The 20,647-nt window shown below is 43.8% G+C and overlaps 1 protein-coding gene across 15 annotated transcripts in view; it reads right to left on the reverse strand.

Annotated features, from left to right (window-relative positions):
* The window catches only part of JAKMIP3 (Janus kinase and microtubule interacting protein 3), a 75,814-nt gene that overhangs the window by 45,052 nt on the left and 10,115 nt on the right, over positions 1-20,647 (reverse strand). For 7 of the 15 annotated variants that reach the window (XM_066598854.1, XM_066598853.1, XM_066598855.1 and 4 more), the window contains exon 3: positions 969-1,184. The exons of the other annotated variants lie outside the window; for them this stretch is intronic. In XM_066598854.1, the coding sequence (XP_066454951.1) occupies positions 969-1,184 (216 nt within the window). The remainder of the gene's footprint in view (positions 1-968; positions 1,185-20,647) is intronic. 15 annotated transcript variants of the gene reach the window in all.

The following is a 20,647-nucleotide window of genomic DNA, read 5'->3' on the forward strand; positions in this document are numbered from 1 at the left end:
TGGTTCTTTCCTTACTGCTCAGCCAATCAATGCAGCGCTGGATAAACCGATTACAGCCATCACATTGGTTTATCTAGCGCTGCATTTATTGACTGAGCAGCGGTCAACAAAACCAATCACAGCCATCACTTCCTGGAGGCGGGATTTATGAATCCCGTAACCAGGAAATAATGATTTACAAGCGGCTGAGGACTGTGGAAAGAGCATTGGAGCTATAGAAAGGAGCAGGAGGGACCTGGACCTAGCTTGCTAGGTAAGTATAAAAAAAAACCTCCCCCAAAAATAAGACCTAGTGCCTCTTTTGGAGCAAAAATTACTATAAGACAGGGTCTTATTTATGGGGAAACATGGTAGTTGCGATGGTGAATATAAAAATTAAAGTGGTTTTCTAGTCTTTTTTTTACTTGACAACCTATTCTCAGGATAGATCACCAATAAAAGATCAGTGAGGGTCTGGCAACCCCACTGATTAGATGTTTCCAGAAGCCAAGGCACACCAGAAATAACACAACTTTGTATAGTCCGATTGGTATTGCGGGCTTTCTTCCAATGAAATCAGAGTGAGACAACAATACCATTCTGGGTGCACCATATACAAGGCTGCACTTCTTCTGGCTCTCGGAAACAGTTGATCGGTGGGGGTGCTAGGTGTCAGATCCTAAGGACGGGTCAAAAGAAAAAGAAGATTGGAAAACACCCTTAAATCTTTCCCATTGACATCGGCACACTGAACTTTTAAACAACTGCCAGAGTTTGGGGGATAGCCAATCCAGGCCTGGCAATTCTTTGGAATAACCTTCAGACTTCTATTCCTTCTTGTAAACTAGAGAATACAAAAAAAGTAAATCAATTAAAAAAAATTGGAAATTTGAAGACAAGATGGAACAAAGAAAAAAGCAGCCCAGAAAGAAGTCTATGGGAGGTCAGGAGGATGGATTCTTAGCCAGCAACAAATAAAACTTTCTTACAGGGCTCCCAGAATGATCAGAAGCTTCTCCTGCACCACTTGCAAAAGGAAGTTCTCTCTTTGGGCTACTTAGATGACGGTCAGACTCTTTGAACTGGACAAGTTGTTCATCTAAAGCCTCCTTTTGGAGTTGCAGTCTTTGAGCATGCCCGGATTGAACACCTAACTCTTTTTCCAACATGTAGACTGATTTGTCTTTAAATTTAATTTCATCCATCTATAAGGAGAACAGAAGAAACATCACTTGTATGCAGCTGTACTGGGTGATTGTCGTGCCCCCTTAAAAGACCATACGCCCTCAGAAAAGATCTTTCAGCTCTTCTGACATGTCTACTTTAGCACAGATTTCCACGCTTCATGAATTAATAACTCGGGAGCACGTCTTCTTAGAACTCTGCATTGTGCTGTTTAGTGATGACCGAACTTTTGAAAAGTTTGGTTCGGCCAGTTGGCAAAATTTCAGCAAAAAGTTTGGTTCGGTTCAAACCAATGCCCTAAAACTGGTGTACTACACTGTCTAAGAGCGATGAAGCCCTGTACAACACTCTTAGGTCACCCAGGAGTGTATCTAAGTACGTTTGAGATGTTTAAAGCCTCGTTAAGGTAGAAAAAATAGAAAGGAAGAATAAGGAAAAGTTAGAAAAAGAAAGAAAAGGAAGCAAAATAAGAAGAAAAAGGAAAAAGGAAAAAAAGGAAAAAATATTTTTTCTTCTTTTTCCTTTTTCCTCCTCCTTCTTCTTCCTTTTCCTTCTTCTCCTTTATCCTCCTTCTTTCAGCAGGTTCGGCAGAGGAGAGCTGCTCAAGATTTCGGTTTTCACCAAACCAAACTCTTAGAAAAGTTCGAGCAGTAACAATGTTTAACTGTTTCGGTTCACTCAACACTACTGCTGTTGCTCTGTTATTCCTCCTGGAAATAAATGAGCAATCTGATAAGTTGACGCTAGTATTCTCCTTGTCGAATGGAACCAGTCCCTGAAAAGTCAGATACTTTTCAATCACTGTAAGGAGGAAATGGAAGACCTAATTGTCAATTAAGTTGTATATTACCTGGAGGAATAACAATGCAAGTATTCACTAAAATGGACATGTCAGGAAAGATGGTGGATCCCTATTACAATATCTATCTATCTATATATATATATATATATATTTTTTTTTTTTTATCTTTCTACCCATAGGATGACAAATAGATGATGATTATGATGATATATGTGGAACAAAGACGGGTTTTGATTACTTGGAATGGCAGGTTGGTTGGAGATTAGGAATGTTACAGCATTGATATGAATTACTTTCTCAAATGGAAGAACAATATGAAGCAAGAATTAATTTGCTCATTAATGATTTTTATTGCAGTATCGTTAATATTCTACGATGGAAAACCCTTTTTTTTAAAACATTTCCTGCTCAAATATTCAGTGTAGATGTTAAAAAGCCATAAAAGATTTATATCTTGGTATATGCCCACTGAACGCTTCAGTGATCGCTTCATTATGAGACAACTTGTGTTAATATGATAGTCAAAGTCATAACAAGCAAAAGTGCAAATCAATATACTTAGTAAGGATGAGCGAGTATACTCGCTAAGGCACTACTCGTTCGAGTAATGTGCCTTAGACGAGTATCTCCCTGCTCGTCCTTAAAGATTCGGGGGCCGCCACGGAGCGGGGAGCTGCGGGGGAGAGCGGGGAGGAACGGAGGGGAGATCTCTCTCTCCTTCTCTCCCGCCCGCTTTCCCCTGCTCCCGCCGCGACTCGCCTGTCAGCCGCGGCGGTCCCCGAATCTTTATGGACGAGCAGGGAGATACTCATCTAAGGCACATTACTCGGACGAGTAGTGCCTTAGCGAGTATACTCGCTCATCCTTAATACTTACCTAAAATTACATTTTTGGGCTCAAATAATGCTCTAAAGTGCTGCTCAATAGGGTCCCCCTTCCTTCTAGTTTGCAATCAACTGCCTATTGACATGTAAAGTTTATCTTTAGTAAAAAGAAATTTGCAGCAACTGCTCCTGGCTTAAGGCTCCAGGGGGGGCAAAGGCTGTCCAAACCACCCCAATCTGCTCTAATGGTTGCCGGCCCTACCATCTTTCCACAGACCCCACTCAATCCTACCCAATGATACTTTCATATCAAACTTCCTTTCACAGCACAGCGCCGCTCAGTCATGAAATCACCTGGCAGGATCACAGCCTGACTTCTCCCCTTTATCTCCAGTGCTCTGACTATGCTGTACAGACACGGGAGAGGAGTTGGGGTCTAATTCCGACAGGTGATGTGACTGAGAACTGCGGCATGACAGAAAGTTTGATGTGACACAGCACCACTGGCTAGAGTTGCTGCCCTATTACTGTAAGGGGCCACATTTGGGCATCACCATTACAAAGGGGCCACTAGGGAACACTATTAGCAAGGAGCCACACAGGGGTACTATAACTATAAAGGGACACTATTATTAAAGGGCCCCATTGGGGAACTATTACTATAAGAGGCCACATCAGGGCACTATTACTAAGGGGCCTCATTTGGGGCACTATTAATAAAGAGGCCAAATTAGGTACATTATTACTATAATGGGCAACATAGGGTGCACTAATACTATAAGAGGGAGCGCTATTATTATAAGGTGCTACATTGAGGGCACTAATACTGTAAGGGGCCACAAAGGGAACACTGTTACTATAATGGTTTACATTGGGGAAACTATTACTGTAAGGGACTTATTTAGTGTTTTACAGAAAAATATTCTATTTGGAGTGGGGGGTGGGGGGTGGAGTTGTGTGAAAAGCCAAGGGCCTGTGGTCCAATTAATCTGCCACTGACTGCACTATTCCACTTAATCTGCCACTAACTTCAGTGATTTACAGCTATTGGAATCACACCTACACTGTTCACTCTAATGCTGATGTTATTTCTCTGTATGGGCTGCAGAGAGTTAGGGAACATCATTTGTTTTTTTCTCTTTCCACAGTGTACAGAAGACAGCTTAACAGCATGATCCTCCCACCAGCTCAGAGAGAACTGAATATTAGATATTCAGCCTGCAGAGGGGAAAATTGTGATACATATAGTAACGCATAGTTGTAAAATGGCCCGAAATAGTGTTATTCATGTACACATACCGTATGTATGACAGCTTATTCAGAAAAAGCATCTGAAAGTGCAGATACACTTTAAGTGTTCCACCAAGGTATCATGCAAGGATAGAATTCTGAAGTCATACCTTCACATCAAAAAATGTTAGACAAGAAGAGAACTGTCCTACTAAAAACCTAATTACACCTTATAAGCAAGGGTATGTACCATTTATACATGTATTCTTGTTATGGCATATCCCTTGGGGCAACAGTGGCGACTTGGACTCACTCACAAGCTAATCTCTCTATCTCAGGCATACAAATCAGTGATAGAGTAATTCCTTGCCATACCACTTACTGGGTTGGTAGCTAAGCTATGAGTCAAAATCTGAGCTTTTAACTATGTACATACAGGTGTTTCATGGTTCTTAACCCTTGTCAGTCCTCAGTAGGGCTCTGGTTGGCTAGATGAGAGTCATCAACATGAGTCTAGGGGGCAATGTTTCTTCTTGTGGAGAGGACCACAGGAGAAACTTTAGACCCCCAGACTCATGTTGATGGCCTCTCACCCAGCCAATCAGAATCCTACTATACGCTCATGAGGAGCAAGAACCTTAAAGAGGTACATGAATACTCTGGTTTGGCTTACATTCCTAGTCACATTGCAAGGCCTGTTATAAGGTAGGATATTGACTCCCAAAGTAGCTACCATTCTAGTAGGTGGCCTTATAAAGGATTATTCCATCACTGATTTACATTGATTTTTCCCAGGAAGCATTGCATGACCTATAAGTCTCTCTGCACCCTTGTGATTCTCTCTACAAGGACAAATGTTACCCCCATTACAGACATAAACATACATAACAATTAGCCTACCAGTATGTATTTGAAGCATGGGGGGGCACTCATAGAAGAATGGGGAGAATATTAAAACTTCACTTCTAAACTAAGGATTAGTTTCAAAACAGTTTTTTTTATAATGCACACTATAGATCTGCGTTTCCTCGTCATTTCCATACATTTTAGGGATATCTACACATTTCTCCATTTTTAAACAATTCCCACATACAGTAAGCTCACGAAACATAAAAGATGGAAACTTGACCTTCTCTAGGCATAAAGACCCCTAGAATGCCCTCCATAATGACTACTAAAAATCAGTGTAATCATAGCGACACAACGCAAGACTTAACAGAATGCACACAATGTATCTAAGCTCTGATTAATACAATCCTGATTCGGGCATATTAAATACTTCAGAGGTCATGCAGAGATCATTGTGAAGTTACAGCGCTAAGCAGCTTAACTATGCAAAAATGGGATAGTAACATTGAAATGTGCTGGATTGGTGCAGTGTGATTGAACTACGTGAAATGTGTCCCCGACTGTGATATTGTATGCAGACTTCAAGAATATGAAAGAACACAAGAGGTGAAACCAATGTTGGACTGCGCTTCCTTGGGCCCACTAGAGCAAATGATTCCGAAGGCCCATCATCAGTCCATAAGAAATATGTGCACATCCACTTTTAACTTTATTGAATAAGTAGTAGATACTAGTGGAATGTGATTGAGTCTTAAGCCTGCAAAAAGTTGAATAGATTTCGGCAAGACCTTAGAGGCCTTGCTGTGAGAGGGAACTGTATGAGAGCCTGGGCCCACCAGAGGATGCTGTGGTACTGATGGGCCAGTCCAACACTGGTGGAGACTATGTAGTATATAGAACCAAAGACGCAACGTATGAAGATATAAGACCACGTCCTTCTACAGGGTACTTTAAAAGTCAAGGCCATCCAAAACATCTTCCGAATCAAAAGACATACAGGTAGGAAACTTTGCAGAACACTTAGATGAGTGGAGTAAAACTTATTTGCACTATGGTGCTGGCACTGTCAGCCTTCTTGGTGGCATCCATCTGGTGGCTCAAGAAACTTCAATATAATGAGGGTCATGGGATACGTGGTTTAGAGGTAGAATTTCCTAAGACATTGATAGGTGAAGACATTTTTTGAATACCTGCAACTACTTTTGAGTTATGGCTGATGTCATGTTGAGTATTAATAAAGTGGTTTTATTTAATTACTAGCTAATATACCCAGCTTCGCCCGAGTTAATTTGGTACTGGTGTTTATCTGGTGTTCACACGGAAAATCTTATGAAGTCGTGGTTACTTTAGAGATACTGAGGAAAAAAATATGTTCACCATTTTGCATGGTTCTTTGCGTTACCCAGGAAACACTACGGGAGGTAACCATGCGACGTTTCCTTTATATAAAATGACATCAGGAAGTGAGAGAATTTGATTCCGTACATAAAATTTCAACGCTAATTCTTTTGCGCTTAGAATTGAATAATCGAGTTGGGACCCATTAACTTTTCCTATTTATGACATAATCAATGCTCCTGCCAAATTTCAAATTTCTATGACATTGGGAAGTGAGAGAATTAGATTCCATACCTACGATTTCGACGCTAATTCTTTTGCGCTAAAATTGAATAATCGAGTTGGGACCCATTAACTTTTCATATTTATGGCATAATTGATGCTCATGCCAAATTTCAAGTTTCTATGACATTAATAAGTGAGAGAATTAGATTCCGTACGTAAAATTTGTTAAGTTTCTACGACATCTGGAAGTTGGAGAATTAGTGGCGAGTCAGTGAGTGAGTCAATCAGTGAGTGAGTGAGTCAGTCAGTCAGTGAGTAAGTCAGTGAGGGCTTTCGTCTTTATATATATAGATATGGTATAGAAAAGACTAATCGCATCTTCTGGTACCTGAAATGACACGCAATTAGTGTTTTTCATACCACATAATTCAACATTACAACTTTATTAATACTTAACATGATGTCATCCACAATTCTAAAAGAGTTGCAGGTATTGAAAAAAATGGCTGCACATATCAATTTCTGATAAAATTCTATCCTTCAATCATGTATCCCATGACCCCCTTTCCATTAAAGTTTCTTATACTGAATCCAAATTGGCTGCCACCAAGAGGGACAGTAAGCACCACTATAGTGGCAAAAAGTTTTCTACAAAGTTTCCTACTCATATCTCTCTTAGTTCAGAAGATCGTCTGGGTGGCCCTGACTTTTGAATCACCCTATATATATCATCGAGGGGAAATCTCACAGAAATATGCAGAAAACTGAACATGATGGTTTGCAAGAGGAGCTTGTAAGAGTGTCCCAGAGCAGAACAATTTGTTTCCCATGATTCAACAGCAATGTCAATTCCACCTCTTTACGTTATTATCAATTTGGTGGAAGTTTCCATTGCTAGCACATAACAGTTTCAATATTTTACAGCAACCAACATAAACAGAATTTCTTACGATGGTGAGGAATTGTAAGGTTATCCTTTAGGCCAATAGTAAATAGCAAGATATAAAGCACAGGTAAATTTCCTAGGATGCAAGGCCCTCTTGACGATAACCCAATTCTCAGTTTCTAAAGTTCACAAGAAGGAGCCAAAGGGCTGCAAGATCCATACAGAAGTTATTAAATGTTGTGACATTTCAGCTGAGCATCAGTCTTCTCCAGTATCTAAGGCCATTCTTGGAGATGGGATACAAAGTAGCAATGTCTTCTTTCATCATTCTCAATTCTCCTCCCCTAGTAGTAGTGGAATCGCTTATGTTGTGACCTGGCCATCATCAATTCTGGAATTCGAATGGAAGAACTCATACATAAAATGACTGAAGGTGAAAGTGCAGCAAAGGGGAACCAAGAGATGCGAAGAAAAGATGTAATGAAAATGGAAATCGCTGCCAAATCCAGCGACTGGTTGTGATCTCAGGAAATGCAAATGACTATTAAAAGGACTAGCACTGCGGTCGGCGTGTCATCGGTTCATGCCATAATCTCTATAATACTACAAGAAAAAAAAGTCAGCATGTCTGCCAACCTTCTGCTCCTGCATTATATATAGAGGTGGTGCAAGTTACCGACTCAAGCAAGGACTGAAACAGAATCTTGAGCCAAAATCTGAACCAAAAGTTCCCGCTCTTTGGTATTTTCAGACATGACACCATTGCAAAAAGTGGCAAAATTGTATTATTGTATGGGAGGATAGAAATCAGCGTGTCTAGACCCTATGATATATGTAACAATTGGTAAAGAGAAGAAGAGTTTGGTACTTCGTTATCCGGAAAAACAAATGTTATTGCCCTCATCAAGGCTACCGGTTGCTGTGTGTCCAAGTTGCGCCCAAGAGGCTTGACACAACGTGCCTCAGACACTTGTCCGTGTGCCATCCGATATACAGACTGCCCGCACATTGACATGCATTTGCATGTCCTATTCTTGTCTGTCATGCTGCCGTCGGCCCCATTGAAGACAATGCGCAATGCGATGGGGGGCACGCCCAAAGATAGGACGTGCTGCGATTCGTTTCCCACATTGCGGTGCAATGCGATATGGAAAAACATTCCTCATGTGTATGACATATTTGTGCGAGATTTGTGTTTTCTCACCCGTATGAAGCCGGCCTTAGAGAAACAAAGCAATCTTTCAGATAGAATTCCTTTTAATATCTAACAAAAAGAAACTATGTGAATAGCGCAGCTTTCGGGATTACTTATAACATACTATAACAAACTATCTGAAGAAATACACATATAATAATAATAATAATAATCTTTATTTGTATAGCGCCAACTTATTCCGCAGCGCTTTCAGGCATGGATAAATGCAAAACAATACAACAATTACAATATAAGGTACATTGGGTTAGACACAGATGGGTTGAGGGTGGTACAGGAGGTGCAGGGGTTGGGGAACACAGGCAATAGGAAATATTATGCACAGATCATTTATCAGAAGGCAAACAGGGTGGAGCACCATAGGGAGGGGCGAGGGACTAGGTCAGGGGATTTGGTATGCTTCCCTGAAGAGGTGCGTTTTTAAGGCACGTCTGAAATTTCGTGCATCGGGAATTGTCCGGATGCCTTGGGGTAGAGCATTCCAGAGGATGGGTGCTGCTCTGGTGAAGTCCTGTAGGCGAGCATGAGAGGTTCGTATTACAGGGGTGTTTAGTCTGAGTGTGTTATCTGATCGGAGTGAGCGGGCTGGGTGGTGTACTGACAGTAGGGAGGCGATGTATGGTGGCACAGCGCCATGCAGAGCTTTGTGAGTGAGGTAGAGGAGTTTAAATTTAGTTCTGCAGTGGATGGGCAGCCAATGCAGCGACTGGCATAATGCAGAGGCATCTGAATAACGACTGGATAGAAAAATGAGTCTAGCTGCTGCATTTAGTATGGATTGGAGCGGAGCGAGTCTAGTGCGGGGGAGGCCAATGAGTAGCGAGTTGCAGTAGTCAAGCCGGGAGTGGATGAGCGCAACCACGAGCGTCTTTAGCGTGTCCGTGGTTAGGAACGGACGTATTTTAGCAATATTTCTGAGGTGCATGTGGCATGTTTGGGCCAGAGATTGGATATGGGGGGCAAAGGAGAGGTCAGAGTCCAGTGTGACCCCAAGGCATCGGGCATGCCGTCGGGGGGTTATGATGGTGCCAGACACTGGAATGGAGATGTTGAGGGGAGGTTGGTTAGAAGGTGGAAAGACAAGGAGGTCAGTTTTAGAGAGGTTTAATTTGAGAAAAAGGGAGGACATAGTGTTAGAGACAGCGGACAGACAGTCGGTGATATTTTGGAGGAATGGTCCAGAGATCTCACGAGAGGAGGTGTATAGTTGGGTGTCGTCAGCATAGAGATGGTATTGGAGGCCGAATCTGTGGATGGTTTGTCCAATTGGGGCAGTATAGATAGAGAAAAGAAGGGGACCAAGGACCGAGCCCTGGGGTACCCCGACAGCGAGAGGAAGTGGAGCAGAGATAGAACCAGCAAAGGAAACACTGAAAGAGCGGTCAGAGAGGTAGGAGGAGAACCAGGAGAGAGCAGTATCCTTTAGACCAATAGAGTGGAGCATAGTGAGAAGGAGATTATGGTCGACAGTGTCAAATGCAGCAGACAGGTCAAGGAGGATTAGTAGAGAGTAATCACCTCTCGACTTTGCAGTCATCAGGTCATTTGTTACTTTTGTAAGGGCAGTTTCGGTCGAGTGTAGAGAGCGGAAACCAGACTGGAGGGGGTCGAGGAGTGAGTTGTCAGAGAGAAAGCGAGTAAGGCGGGAGTAGACCAGGCGTTCCAGTAATTTGGAGATAAAGGGGAGGTTTGAGACGGGACGGTAGTTAGCAGCATTAGTCGGGTCCAGGGTTGGTTTTTTAAGCAGAGGGGATATAATGGAGTGTTTGAATGAGGAGGGAAAAGTGCCAGAGGTTAGGGAGAGGTTGCAGATTGTGGTAAGGTGAGTAATGAGAGCTGGGGAAAGGGAGCGGAGGAGGTGAGAGGGGAGAGGGTCGCTGGCGCAGGTGGTAGGGCGGGCAGTGGAAAGGAGCCTGGAGACTTCTGCCTCTGTCGTTGGTTCTAGCGTAGATAGTGAGTAGGTGCTGGGTGCAGTGCTGATGAAGCTGGGATCAGGGCTAACCATGCAGCTTTCAGAGATTTCTTTTCGAATGTGGTCGATTTTTTCTTTGAAATAGGCAGCTAGTTCTCCAGCAGTCAGGTCTGTCGCAGGGGCCTGTTCCTTGGGGCTGAGGAGGGAGTGAAAGGTCTCAAAGAGTTGTTTGGGGTTGTGGGATAGTGAGGAGACAAGGGAGGTGAAGTAAACTTGTTTGGCATGGTGAAGGGCTAGGTTATACATTTTAAGCATGAATTTGAAGTGGAGGAAGTCTGCTGGCAGCTTTGACTTTCTCCACAGCCGCTCGGCGCACCTAGAGCACCGCCGGATGAAGCGTGTTTGGGACGTGAGCCAGGGTTGCCATGGTCTGCGTTTGACAGCTCGCGTCACGGGCGGTGCCACTTCATCCAGGGCACGGCTGAGGGTGGTGTGGTAGTATTCGGCTGCCAGGTTAGGGCAGGGGAGGCGAGAGATGGGCGATAGGGAGGACTGAATAGCTTCGGCAAACTGTTTAGTGCGGACAGACTGGAGGTTCCTAGAGGTGCGATAGATAGGAGGGTCAGGAGAGATGCTAGGGTGCCTGATGGAGAAAGAGAGAAGGTTGTGATCCGAGAGTGGAAGTGGGGAGTTAGTAAAGTGAGAAGCAGAGCAGAGACGGAGGAAAACTAAATCGAGAGTGTAACCATCTCTATGAGTGGGGGAGTCAGAGATTAGCGATAGGCCAAGGGAGGAGGTAAGTGTTAAGAGCCGGGAGGCAGATGAGGAGCTAGAGTTGTTAGTAGGAATGTTGAAATCACCAAGGATGAGGGTTGGGATTTCACAGGATAGGAAGTGGGGGAGCCAGGCAGCAAAGTGGTCTAGGAACAGGCGGGTAGGACCTGGGGGGCGGTAAATAACTGCGACACGCAGAGGCAGTGGGCGGAAGAGTCGCAGGGTGTGGACTTCGAAGGAGTGAAAGGTAAGCGAGGGAGCTGAGGGAATGACCTGGAAGGTACAGTTTGGGGAGAGGATGATGCCTACTCCTCCACCGCGTCTGTCATCCGATCTGGGGGTGTGGGAGAACTGCAGGCCATCATAGGACAATGCAGCGGGGGAGGTAGAATCGGACTGCTGTATCCAGGTTTCCGTGAGGGCGAGCAAGTTCAAGTGCTTACTGGTGAAAAGATCATGGATAGTTGGGAGTTTGTTACACGCAGATTGGGAGTTCCATAGGGCGCATTTGAATGGGGGAGGGGGGGCATTTTGGTAGAGAACAGTACGGCGTGGGCCTGGGTTGGGGGAGATGTCCCCTGCAGCTAGGAGTAGCAGAGTAGCAAGGGTGAGCACATGGCTAGGGGATTTGTGTGGGTGTCTGAGGCGTTTCTCTGCAGTATTGGGGGGTTGGAGGCGTCTTAGGAAGTTGAACAGTGAATGGGAGCCATACATAGGTGAGGAGAGGAGGGAGGGGCTGATGTGGATGGAGTGTGTTGGGGCTGGGCGTTGGAAGAAAGTGTGAAGGCTTGAAAAGAGGATAGTGAAGGAGATCAGTGCTAAGAGGAGAGTATTTCCATCCAGGCTTTGGGCAGTTGTGCATGTTACCTGTCTCCTGCACTGTCCAACTGCGCTGTATAACTGCATCATTCAACAGCATCAAAACACTTAGTGCTGGACACTTAGGCCTCATGTCCACGGGGAAAATCAGATCCGCTGCAGATTCTCAATGGAGAATCTGCAGCGGGTCCCTCCTGCCCCGCGGACATGAGCGCCGAAAATAGCAATTTAAAAGTATTTACCATCCGTAGCGGACCGGGAAGGTCAGCTGTTCCTCACGGCCGGATCTTCATTTTCGGCCGGCGGATGAATTCCTGACGCCGGCGGCACGTCGCCGGCACGTCGTCAACGTGCCGCGCGCATGCGCCGGGCACATCCGCCGAGCCGAAGCAAGGAAGATGCGGCCGTGAGGAAGAGGAGACCTTCCCGGTCCGCTACGGATGGTAAATACTTTAAATTCCTATTTTAGGTCTCCCGCGGATCCGGACGGCTTCCATAGGCTTCAATAGAAGCCCGCGGGAGCCGTCCCCGCGGGAGACCCGCACGAAAATGGAGCATGGTCCAGATTTTTCCATGCTCCATTTTTTTTAAAATCCCTTTTATTGACGATCCGCGGGTATTTATCTACCCGCGGGTGGTCAATGCATCCCTATGGGGTGCGGATCCGCATGCGGGAGATCCGCTGCGGATCTTAAATCATATTTTGCCCGTGGACATGAGCCCTTAGTGCTGGACACATCAGGTGAGGCTGCCTCAGGGGAGGCATGGAGGGTAGAACTGACTTTAAAGTTCTGGCTATAGGACTTCAGCTGGGAGTGGCTTGTTACATTTCACTAGTCAACCAGCTGACCCACCTTTAGATGGCTAATGAACAAGATGGGGGGGGGGGGGCTTTATTGCCCTCTTACAAAAACAAACTGTGTCCAGCAACACTAAGATGAGACAGGGAGAAAACTATTTGGGGGAGGTGATGAGGAAAATACATATAGTACAAATAGAGTCTATTCAAGTTATATGAAGCAATGGGACATACCACTGCGCACAGATTATGACAAATTTAAAGGTATCACAGCAGATTCAGTGGAGGGAAGGCGGAGCAATTATATATATATATATATATATATATATATATATATATATATATATATATATATATATATATATATATATATATATATATATATACGCATACACTCACACACAAGAGTAGGGGCACTGCCTAAGAGATTGGTTTAGAAAAAAAACCAAAACTCTCTATGCGCATAATTGACCCCAAAGGCATCTTTTATACCCAAACATGCCTCCTTTGCTCCCAATGTGTCCATGCCTCAGCAAGTGATCCCGTGACCCAATAGGAACAGAAACAACAAAGGAACATGAAAGAAAGTAAATTACAAGCACTCTGTGGCTGCATATTTAACAATTAACCACCAGAGGTCACTCTCCGACCTCAGAACACGTCTGGTGCAATAAGCATATTGGAATACGAGGGTGCGTTACTTCATAACACCCCTCTACAAAATAAAGGATCATTTACCCGTGTCTGAATGTTTTTTGCATCCAAGCACCCAATATACAACATACGAGGGCTGTTCTATTAAAAGGCAACTTCAAATTCCAAAGAGACAGAAGAATTTGGGAATACATATTCATATTTCAACACAGGATGAAATCTCTCTGAAGGCTTTATGGTGGGTTCCAACATCTAAGAAAGCTGGTCCAGGGATAGAGGGGGCACCAGGCCTCTGAACCTAGGTCAACTTAGAGACCATAAAACTTTATGGATCTACTCCCCAGCTCAACTTCTTATTGCGCAATTTTTTTAATGTAAATTAATCCCACCACGGGTCTGTTCTTAAATATATTTATGGTTCCTTTGATCGCTCCAAACCAGTTACTCGGATAACTGTGGTAATTCTAGAGCTAATACATGCCGACGAGCGCTGACCCCCAGGGATGCGTGCATTTATCAGACCAAAACCAATCCGGGTGTGGCCCGCGGCGGGCTACAGGCGCCCTCCAAGGGGGTGGCGTGTCGGGGGTGTCTTCCCTGTCAAAAGGGTCGTCTCCCGCTCCCGCACCCGGGCGCCCGCCGTGCACCCCCCAGCCGCCTTGGCGACTCTAGATAACCTCGGGCCGATCGCATCGCCCACCAAGTGGCGGCAACGATCCATTCGGACGTCTGCCCTATCAACTTTCGATGGTACTTTCTGCGCCTACCATGGTGACCACGGGTACCGGGGAATCAGGGTTCGATTCCGGAGAGGGAGCCTGAGAAACGGCTACCACATCCAAGGAAGGCAGCAGGCGCGCAAATTACCCACTCCCGACTCGGGGAGGTAGTGACGAAAAATAACAATATATATATATATATATAGAGAGAGAGAGAGAGAGATTTAAATGTAAATATATATATGTGTTCCTTCAATTTTCTTCTTATACCAGCCTGATGAAGGGACCTGAGTAGTCTCTAAAGCTTGCTGTAACATCATTTCTTTTTGTTAGTCATTAAAAATGAAATAGTATCCTATCTATAAGACTATTTTGCTTCTCTAAGGCCGTCTGCACATGAGCGGAAATTCCGCAGCGGGATTTCCCGCGGAATTTCCGCTGCTGGAAGCCTGCATAGGATTGCATTAACAAACGCAATCTTATGCAGACGGCCGCGATTTGGCCACACGAAATATCGCGTGGCAAACAAATCGCGGCATGCTCTATTTCTGTGCGGTGCTCACACAGAAATGTCACTCACCCGCCGCCGGCTCCGGTCTGTGCATGCGCCGGCTGCCCGGCAAGCCAGCACATCAAACAGCTGGCGCAGATGAGTTCGCGCTGGTCCCTGCAGGCGTTCGGGAATTCTTGCCGCCGGATCCGACCCGCCCATCTGCAGGCGGCCTCACTAAGAGAACTAACATTGTCTATATAACATTGTAACATCACTGTCTGGGATGGGGTGCAGTGAGCCATTCTTGTAGAGGCACTGTAGGATGGCTTGATACATGTATGTGTCAATAACACAATAAGAACAATGCTGTAACTCGCCATTTTATTGCTGTAAGTTTGGGTGTACAACACAATGTTACAATTTGACGTCATTCACAGTTTATACCGCACTCCTAAAGGTTTGCGTCCGCTGTGGGCAGGGCCCAAGTATCACCTCCCGTTTTCCTCAATATGAATAAATCCAATTTTCTATGTCATGTTAGCTGCGGTACTCTTTCTTGAAGAATTATCCTCCATTACTGCTTCAAGACAAACCGATCGCTAGAGATAAAGGACCTTTGAATTATTAAGTAGGATCTAACGAAAAACATTGCTTAAAGGTTTTCTTCATTAATCCGAGGAGCTTTCACTTCTATATTTTACAGCTTTCCAAGATGTTTGCTGCTTGCCAAGCTGGACAATGGCCCAAACAGTAATATACAGATTTAGCAAAGCTTACCTTGACTCGCAATATAACTTTCTGTGCTGCAGCTTATTTGCCCTTTCAATCGCTTTTCAATGACTTTCGTTGAGTTAGACTAACAATATTACTCCAATAGTTTCAAGGCTATGTACAACCACAATTCCAAAAAAGTTGGAACGCTGTGTAAAATGTAAATACATGTAAAGAAAAAAATAATGCAGTGATTGGGAAATCTCATACTTTATTCACAAGAGAGCATAGAACACGTAGCTGAAGTTGAAAATTAGACATTTTTTTCGTTTCATTAAAAAATTAACACATTTAGAAATTGATGGCAGCAACACAACTCAAAAAAGTTGGGACGAGTCATGTCTACCATTGTGTGGCATCCTCTCTTTTTTAACAATAGTCTGTAAATGTCTGGGAAGTGAGGAGACCAATTGTTGTGGTGATGGATGCAGTATGTGGCTTAGCATTGTCTTGCTAAAATATGCAAGGCCTTCCCTGAAAGAGACGTTGACTGAATGGGAGCATATGTTGGTATAAGACTAGAGATGAGCGAGCATACTTCCTAAGGACAATTACTCGATCGAGCATTGTCCTTAGCGAGTATCTCCCCACTCGGAAGAGAAGGTTCAGCTGCCGGCGCGGGTGACAGGTGAGTTGTGGCCATGAGCAGGGGGGAGCGGGGCGGAGAGAGGGAGAGAAAGATCTCCCCTCCGTTCCTCCCCGCTCTCCCCCACCGCTCCCCGCCCGCCGCCAGCAGCCGAATCTTTGATCCCGAGCGGGCAGGTACTCGCTAAGGGCAATGCTCAATCGAGCAATTGCCCTTAGCGAGTATGCTCGTTCATCTCTATCTAAGACCTCTATATGTTGCTTAGCATTGAAAGTGCCTTTCAGCATGTGTAAGCTGGGCATGCCATAGGCACTAATGCTATCCTATAAATCAAAGATGCAGGCTTTGGAACTGTGCGCTGATAACAAACTGGATGCTACCCCTCCTCTTGAGGCTCCATCACATGGTATCCGTGGTTTTCAAAAAGAATTCCAAATTTTGATTCATCTGACCACAGTTTATCATTTTGCGTTAGTCCATTCTAAATGAGTTTTGGTCCAGAGAAGATGCTGGCATTTCTGGATTAATATATGGCTTCTTCTTTGCATCATACAGCTTTAATTTGCATTTTTGGATTGAATGGCGAACTGGGTTTACAGACAATGATTTGCCATCTTACGCTGAGGAACATTTTTCTGCAATTCTTTTACAGTTTTTTACAGATTGATGAACCTCGGACCATCTTTGCTTCTGAGAGACTCGGCCTCTCTAACACGCTCTTTTTTTTAATAAAGTCATGTAACTTAGTAGAAAATTGACCCTCCAGCTGTTTTTCATTAGTACCACTTCATATTTCCAGCCTTTTCTTACCACTGTCCCAACTTTTTTGAGATGTGTTGCTGCCAACAATTTCTAAATGAGTTAATTTTTTAAAATAAAATCCCAAAATGTTTCACTTTCAACTTGTGTTCTATGTTATATTGTGAATAAATAGAGTTATATGAGACTTCCAAATCATTGCATGCTTTTTTTCTTCAGATTCATTTACATTTTACTTAGCTTTCCAACTGTTTTGGAATTGGGGTTGCACACCTTTGCACTATTTTTCTTTTCAATCAGACTTTTTGTAATTCGTAATTAACAATATCCAATTGTTTGTTTTATAAGCTTGTACTGTTTTCTAAGGCCCTGCAGACTGGAGGACCGAAATCTCAGTAAGTTCTGGCAGTCAAAGTAAACTGACGGGTTGTTTTTTTTTTAGCTCCTCTCCTAGCCTGCTCCCGGTTGTAAATGTGCAGAAGAAATGCAATAATTTTTTATGCCTGTGTAAAATGAATGATGAAGATAAACAAATGAATTAAAGTTCATTGTTCAGTCATCGGCCATGTTGATACCAAACCATTTTTGTTCATTTTTACACAACTCAACAATTATTTGAACAGTACTTGTTCCGAGTAAAGAGTCCAAACTAATTTTACAGAGGGCTGTTTGACAGTGCTGGGGGTATGGGGGAGAAGTTCAGGCAGACAAAGAGCAGAGAAAACGAGGATTATAGAGTTGGGGGATGTGGGGAGATGCTGACTGAGAGATAGCTGTGTAGTATTGAGTGGTTATGCTACACAGGCTCTGAAAGAGAATAGGAGGGGAGCTTAGTTTGTGTACATTCATGAGAAAGACTAGCTGGTTATTGCTGAGAGCGCCCACCCCCTAGCCAGAAACCTGAATCTAGGAATACTTGCAAGCCAAGTATGAGGCTTTCTAAATATATAAAAAGGAAAACTCAATATAAAAACCCCACAGATAAGTGCATCATTCTCTTCTGCAGGAATGTAGTTAGATATGTGTATATTGATTTTTTTGTGCATAAAAGTTTCCATAGCCTTTAAGATAAAATAACTTGTTGCGTAAAGTTACCATACTCAAGTTAAACTTTGCTACATCAGAGGTTGTCCAGATAAACATACTTACCTGAATCTATTTTAAGTCCAACGGTACTGGCACCTTCACTGCCAGCCCAGTTCCAATACTGGGTCTCATGATATAAAGCTTCTTTTCCTCTTCTGGGATCAGTGACATGACTGAAAGAGGGTGACTGACTGATTTCAATAACTAAGCCAGCCCCTTCTCTGTTATGCTGATGCAAAGACATAGAAAGGGGCTGACCTGGTTGTTAAAATGAGTCAATCAGCCCCCTGAAATTGTGTCACCAAGCCTGGAAAGGGGGAGAGAGTTTTGTACCACATGACCTGGCGTGAGAACCAGATTAGAAGTGGAGGGCTTGTATGAGATTAGAAAAAAATGGAGACTACCTTCTAGAAACTATTCCACTCTTGCGCATGGGCTGTGCTTGATATTGCTGCTAAGCCCCATTTATTTTAATGGCTCTGAACTGCAATACCACACATAGCCTATGGACAGGAGTGGCACTGTTTCTGAAAGAAAGCTGCCATGTTTTTCTAATTAAAGGAATTTTACGACCTCTTGGAGAGCTCTTATAGATGCCTATTGGTATAATTAGGCACATATCTTTAAAATCCCTGATACATTTGTGATCCCCCACCAGTCTTTGTTTACTTGTCCGCAACGATGACATGTCATACTCAACACATGACTCCAACAAACAGTATTGACAGCACAGCCATTGACTAAATATCCAGATTATATGTAAAAATATGACTTGTCCGTCTACTGTCTATATGGGAGTAGCGATTGATTTGAATGGGAAGTACAGATATGTGCTATTTTTCATTTTCATCCATATGCAGCTTAAAGGGGTTGTCCTACTTCTAGCTATTTTGCTGCAGTAAGCAGAGAGCTCCATACATTCTGCAGTGGCTTGGGTTGGTACTGCATTGTCCTATTGAAGTGAATGGGATTCAGCTTGCAGTACCAACTCGGGCCACTGCACAATGTATGGAGCTGCCTGCTTCCTGCAGCAAAACAGCTAGAAGTGGTACAACCCCTTTAACCATAAATTTTCCAAAAGCTCAGAAAACATCATTGATTTCAACAATTCTATATGCTTTTATATGGAAAAATTGTATTGTATTGCAACACAATGCACATTCTACACCACAGTGTCTAAGATGTTTTGTAGTTTCTAGGGGGTATTGATGTTTCTTGGAGGTTTTTTATGCTCATTGGTCAAAAATCATATAACCCAGGGGCGTAACTATAGGGGATGCAGGGGATGCAGTTGCACCCGGGCCCAGGAGCCTTAGGGGGCCCATAAGGCCTCTCTTCTCCATATAGGGAGCCCAGTACTATGACTAAAGCATTATAGTTGGGGGCGCTGTTACAGATTTTGCATTGGGGCCCAGAAGCTTCAAGTTACGCCTCTGATAGAACAGAAACCACACTACTAAAGCCCAACTGGTGTAAATGTTTTATCTGCAGCTCTGTGATCTATTGATTAGCTAGTTATGCCTAACAAGAACTAAATGAAGTTCTCAAAGGTTTGAAGGAAGCAAATAATGAGGTAAGTTGTCATTTGGTCTCTGTACCCCTTGACAGTAGATTCACCATTGGTGATTTACTTCAGAAGCCTGATGATACAGCTACCATTTGTTAGCTGCCAGGGGAGCTGTCTCCCGGACTGAGTGGGAAACTTATGAGGATCTTAGATAGCTTCATTTCTTATCGTAGCACCTTGAAGTCTTGAGAATAAAGATAAAATACAGCTTTGTGGCTACAAGATGAACCTGGAGGATTTTTTTTGGAAGAGAAATAAACATCATACATTGTGCTGCCACCTTTGATATAGTGCAATTATCTGGTACTAAAGAATGGCTTACTTATGTCTTCACTTTTAGTTGGGGTCTACATTTGTAGCTTCGATCAAGTTTCAGCGTTTCTCATGAATACACTCATTGACATTAATAATAATAATGCCCCAAGAAGGAGTTGTGGGAATCGGATTAAACATTACATGTGTGAATGTAATGATGATAAATGTAGGTGATTACAACCTCAGAGCAAAAGGATCATGTATTGCAGAAAATGTAGCACTTGAAGGGAGGCTCTAGTACCCTGTTATACCGCCTCTACCTTGGATATTGGATGTGATACGTGCGGGCATGGAGGCTCTAGTACCCTGTTGTACCACGTCTAGCTTGGATACAAGATGTTATATGGGGGGATGGAGGATCTAGTACCCTGTTGTACCACCTCTACCTTGAATAATGGATGTGATACGGGGGGCATGGAGGCTCTAGTACCCTGTTGTACCACCTCTAGCTTGGATACAAGATGTTATATGGGGGGATGGAGGATCTAGTACCCTGTTGTACCACCTCTGCCTTGAATAATGGATGTGATACGGGGGGCATGGAGGCTCTAGTACCCTGTTGTACCACCTCTAGCTTGGATACAAGATGTGATACAGGCGGGCATGGAGGCTCTAGCATGCTATTGTACCGCCTCTAGCTTGGATACAAGATGTGATACAGGCAAGCATGAAGGCTCTAGTACCCTGCTGCACTGCCTCTAGCTTGGATACAAGATGTGATACGGGCAGGCATGGAGGCTCTAGTACCCTGTTGTACTGCCTCTAGCTTGGATGCAAGATGTGATACAGGTGGAGATGGAGGCATTTGTACCCTGTTGTATCACCTCTAGCTTGGATACAAGATTAGATAAGGTTGAGTATA

Source organism: Eleutherodactylus coqui, chromosome 4 (genome assembly GCF_035609145.1).
Source record: "Eleutherodactylus coqui strain aEleCoq1 chromosome 4, aEleCoq1.hap1, whole genome shotgun sequence".
Taxonomy (NCBI): Eukaryota; Metazoa; Chordata; class Amphibia; order Anura; family Eleutherodactylidae; genus Eleutherodactylus; species Eleutherodactylus coqui.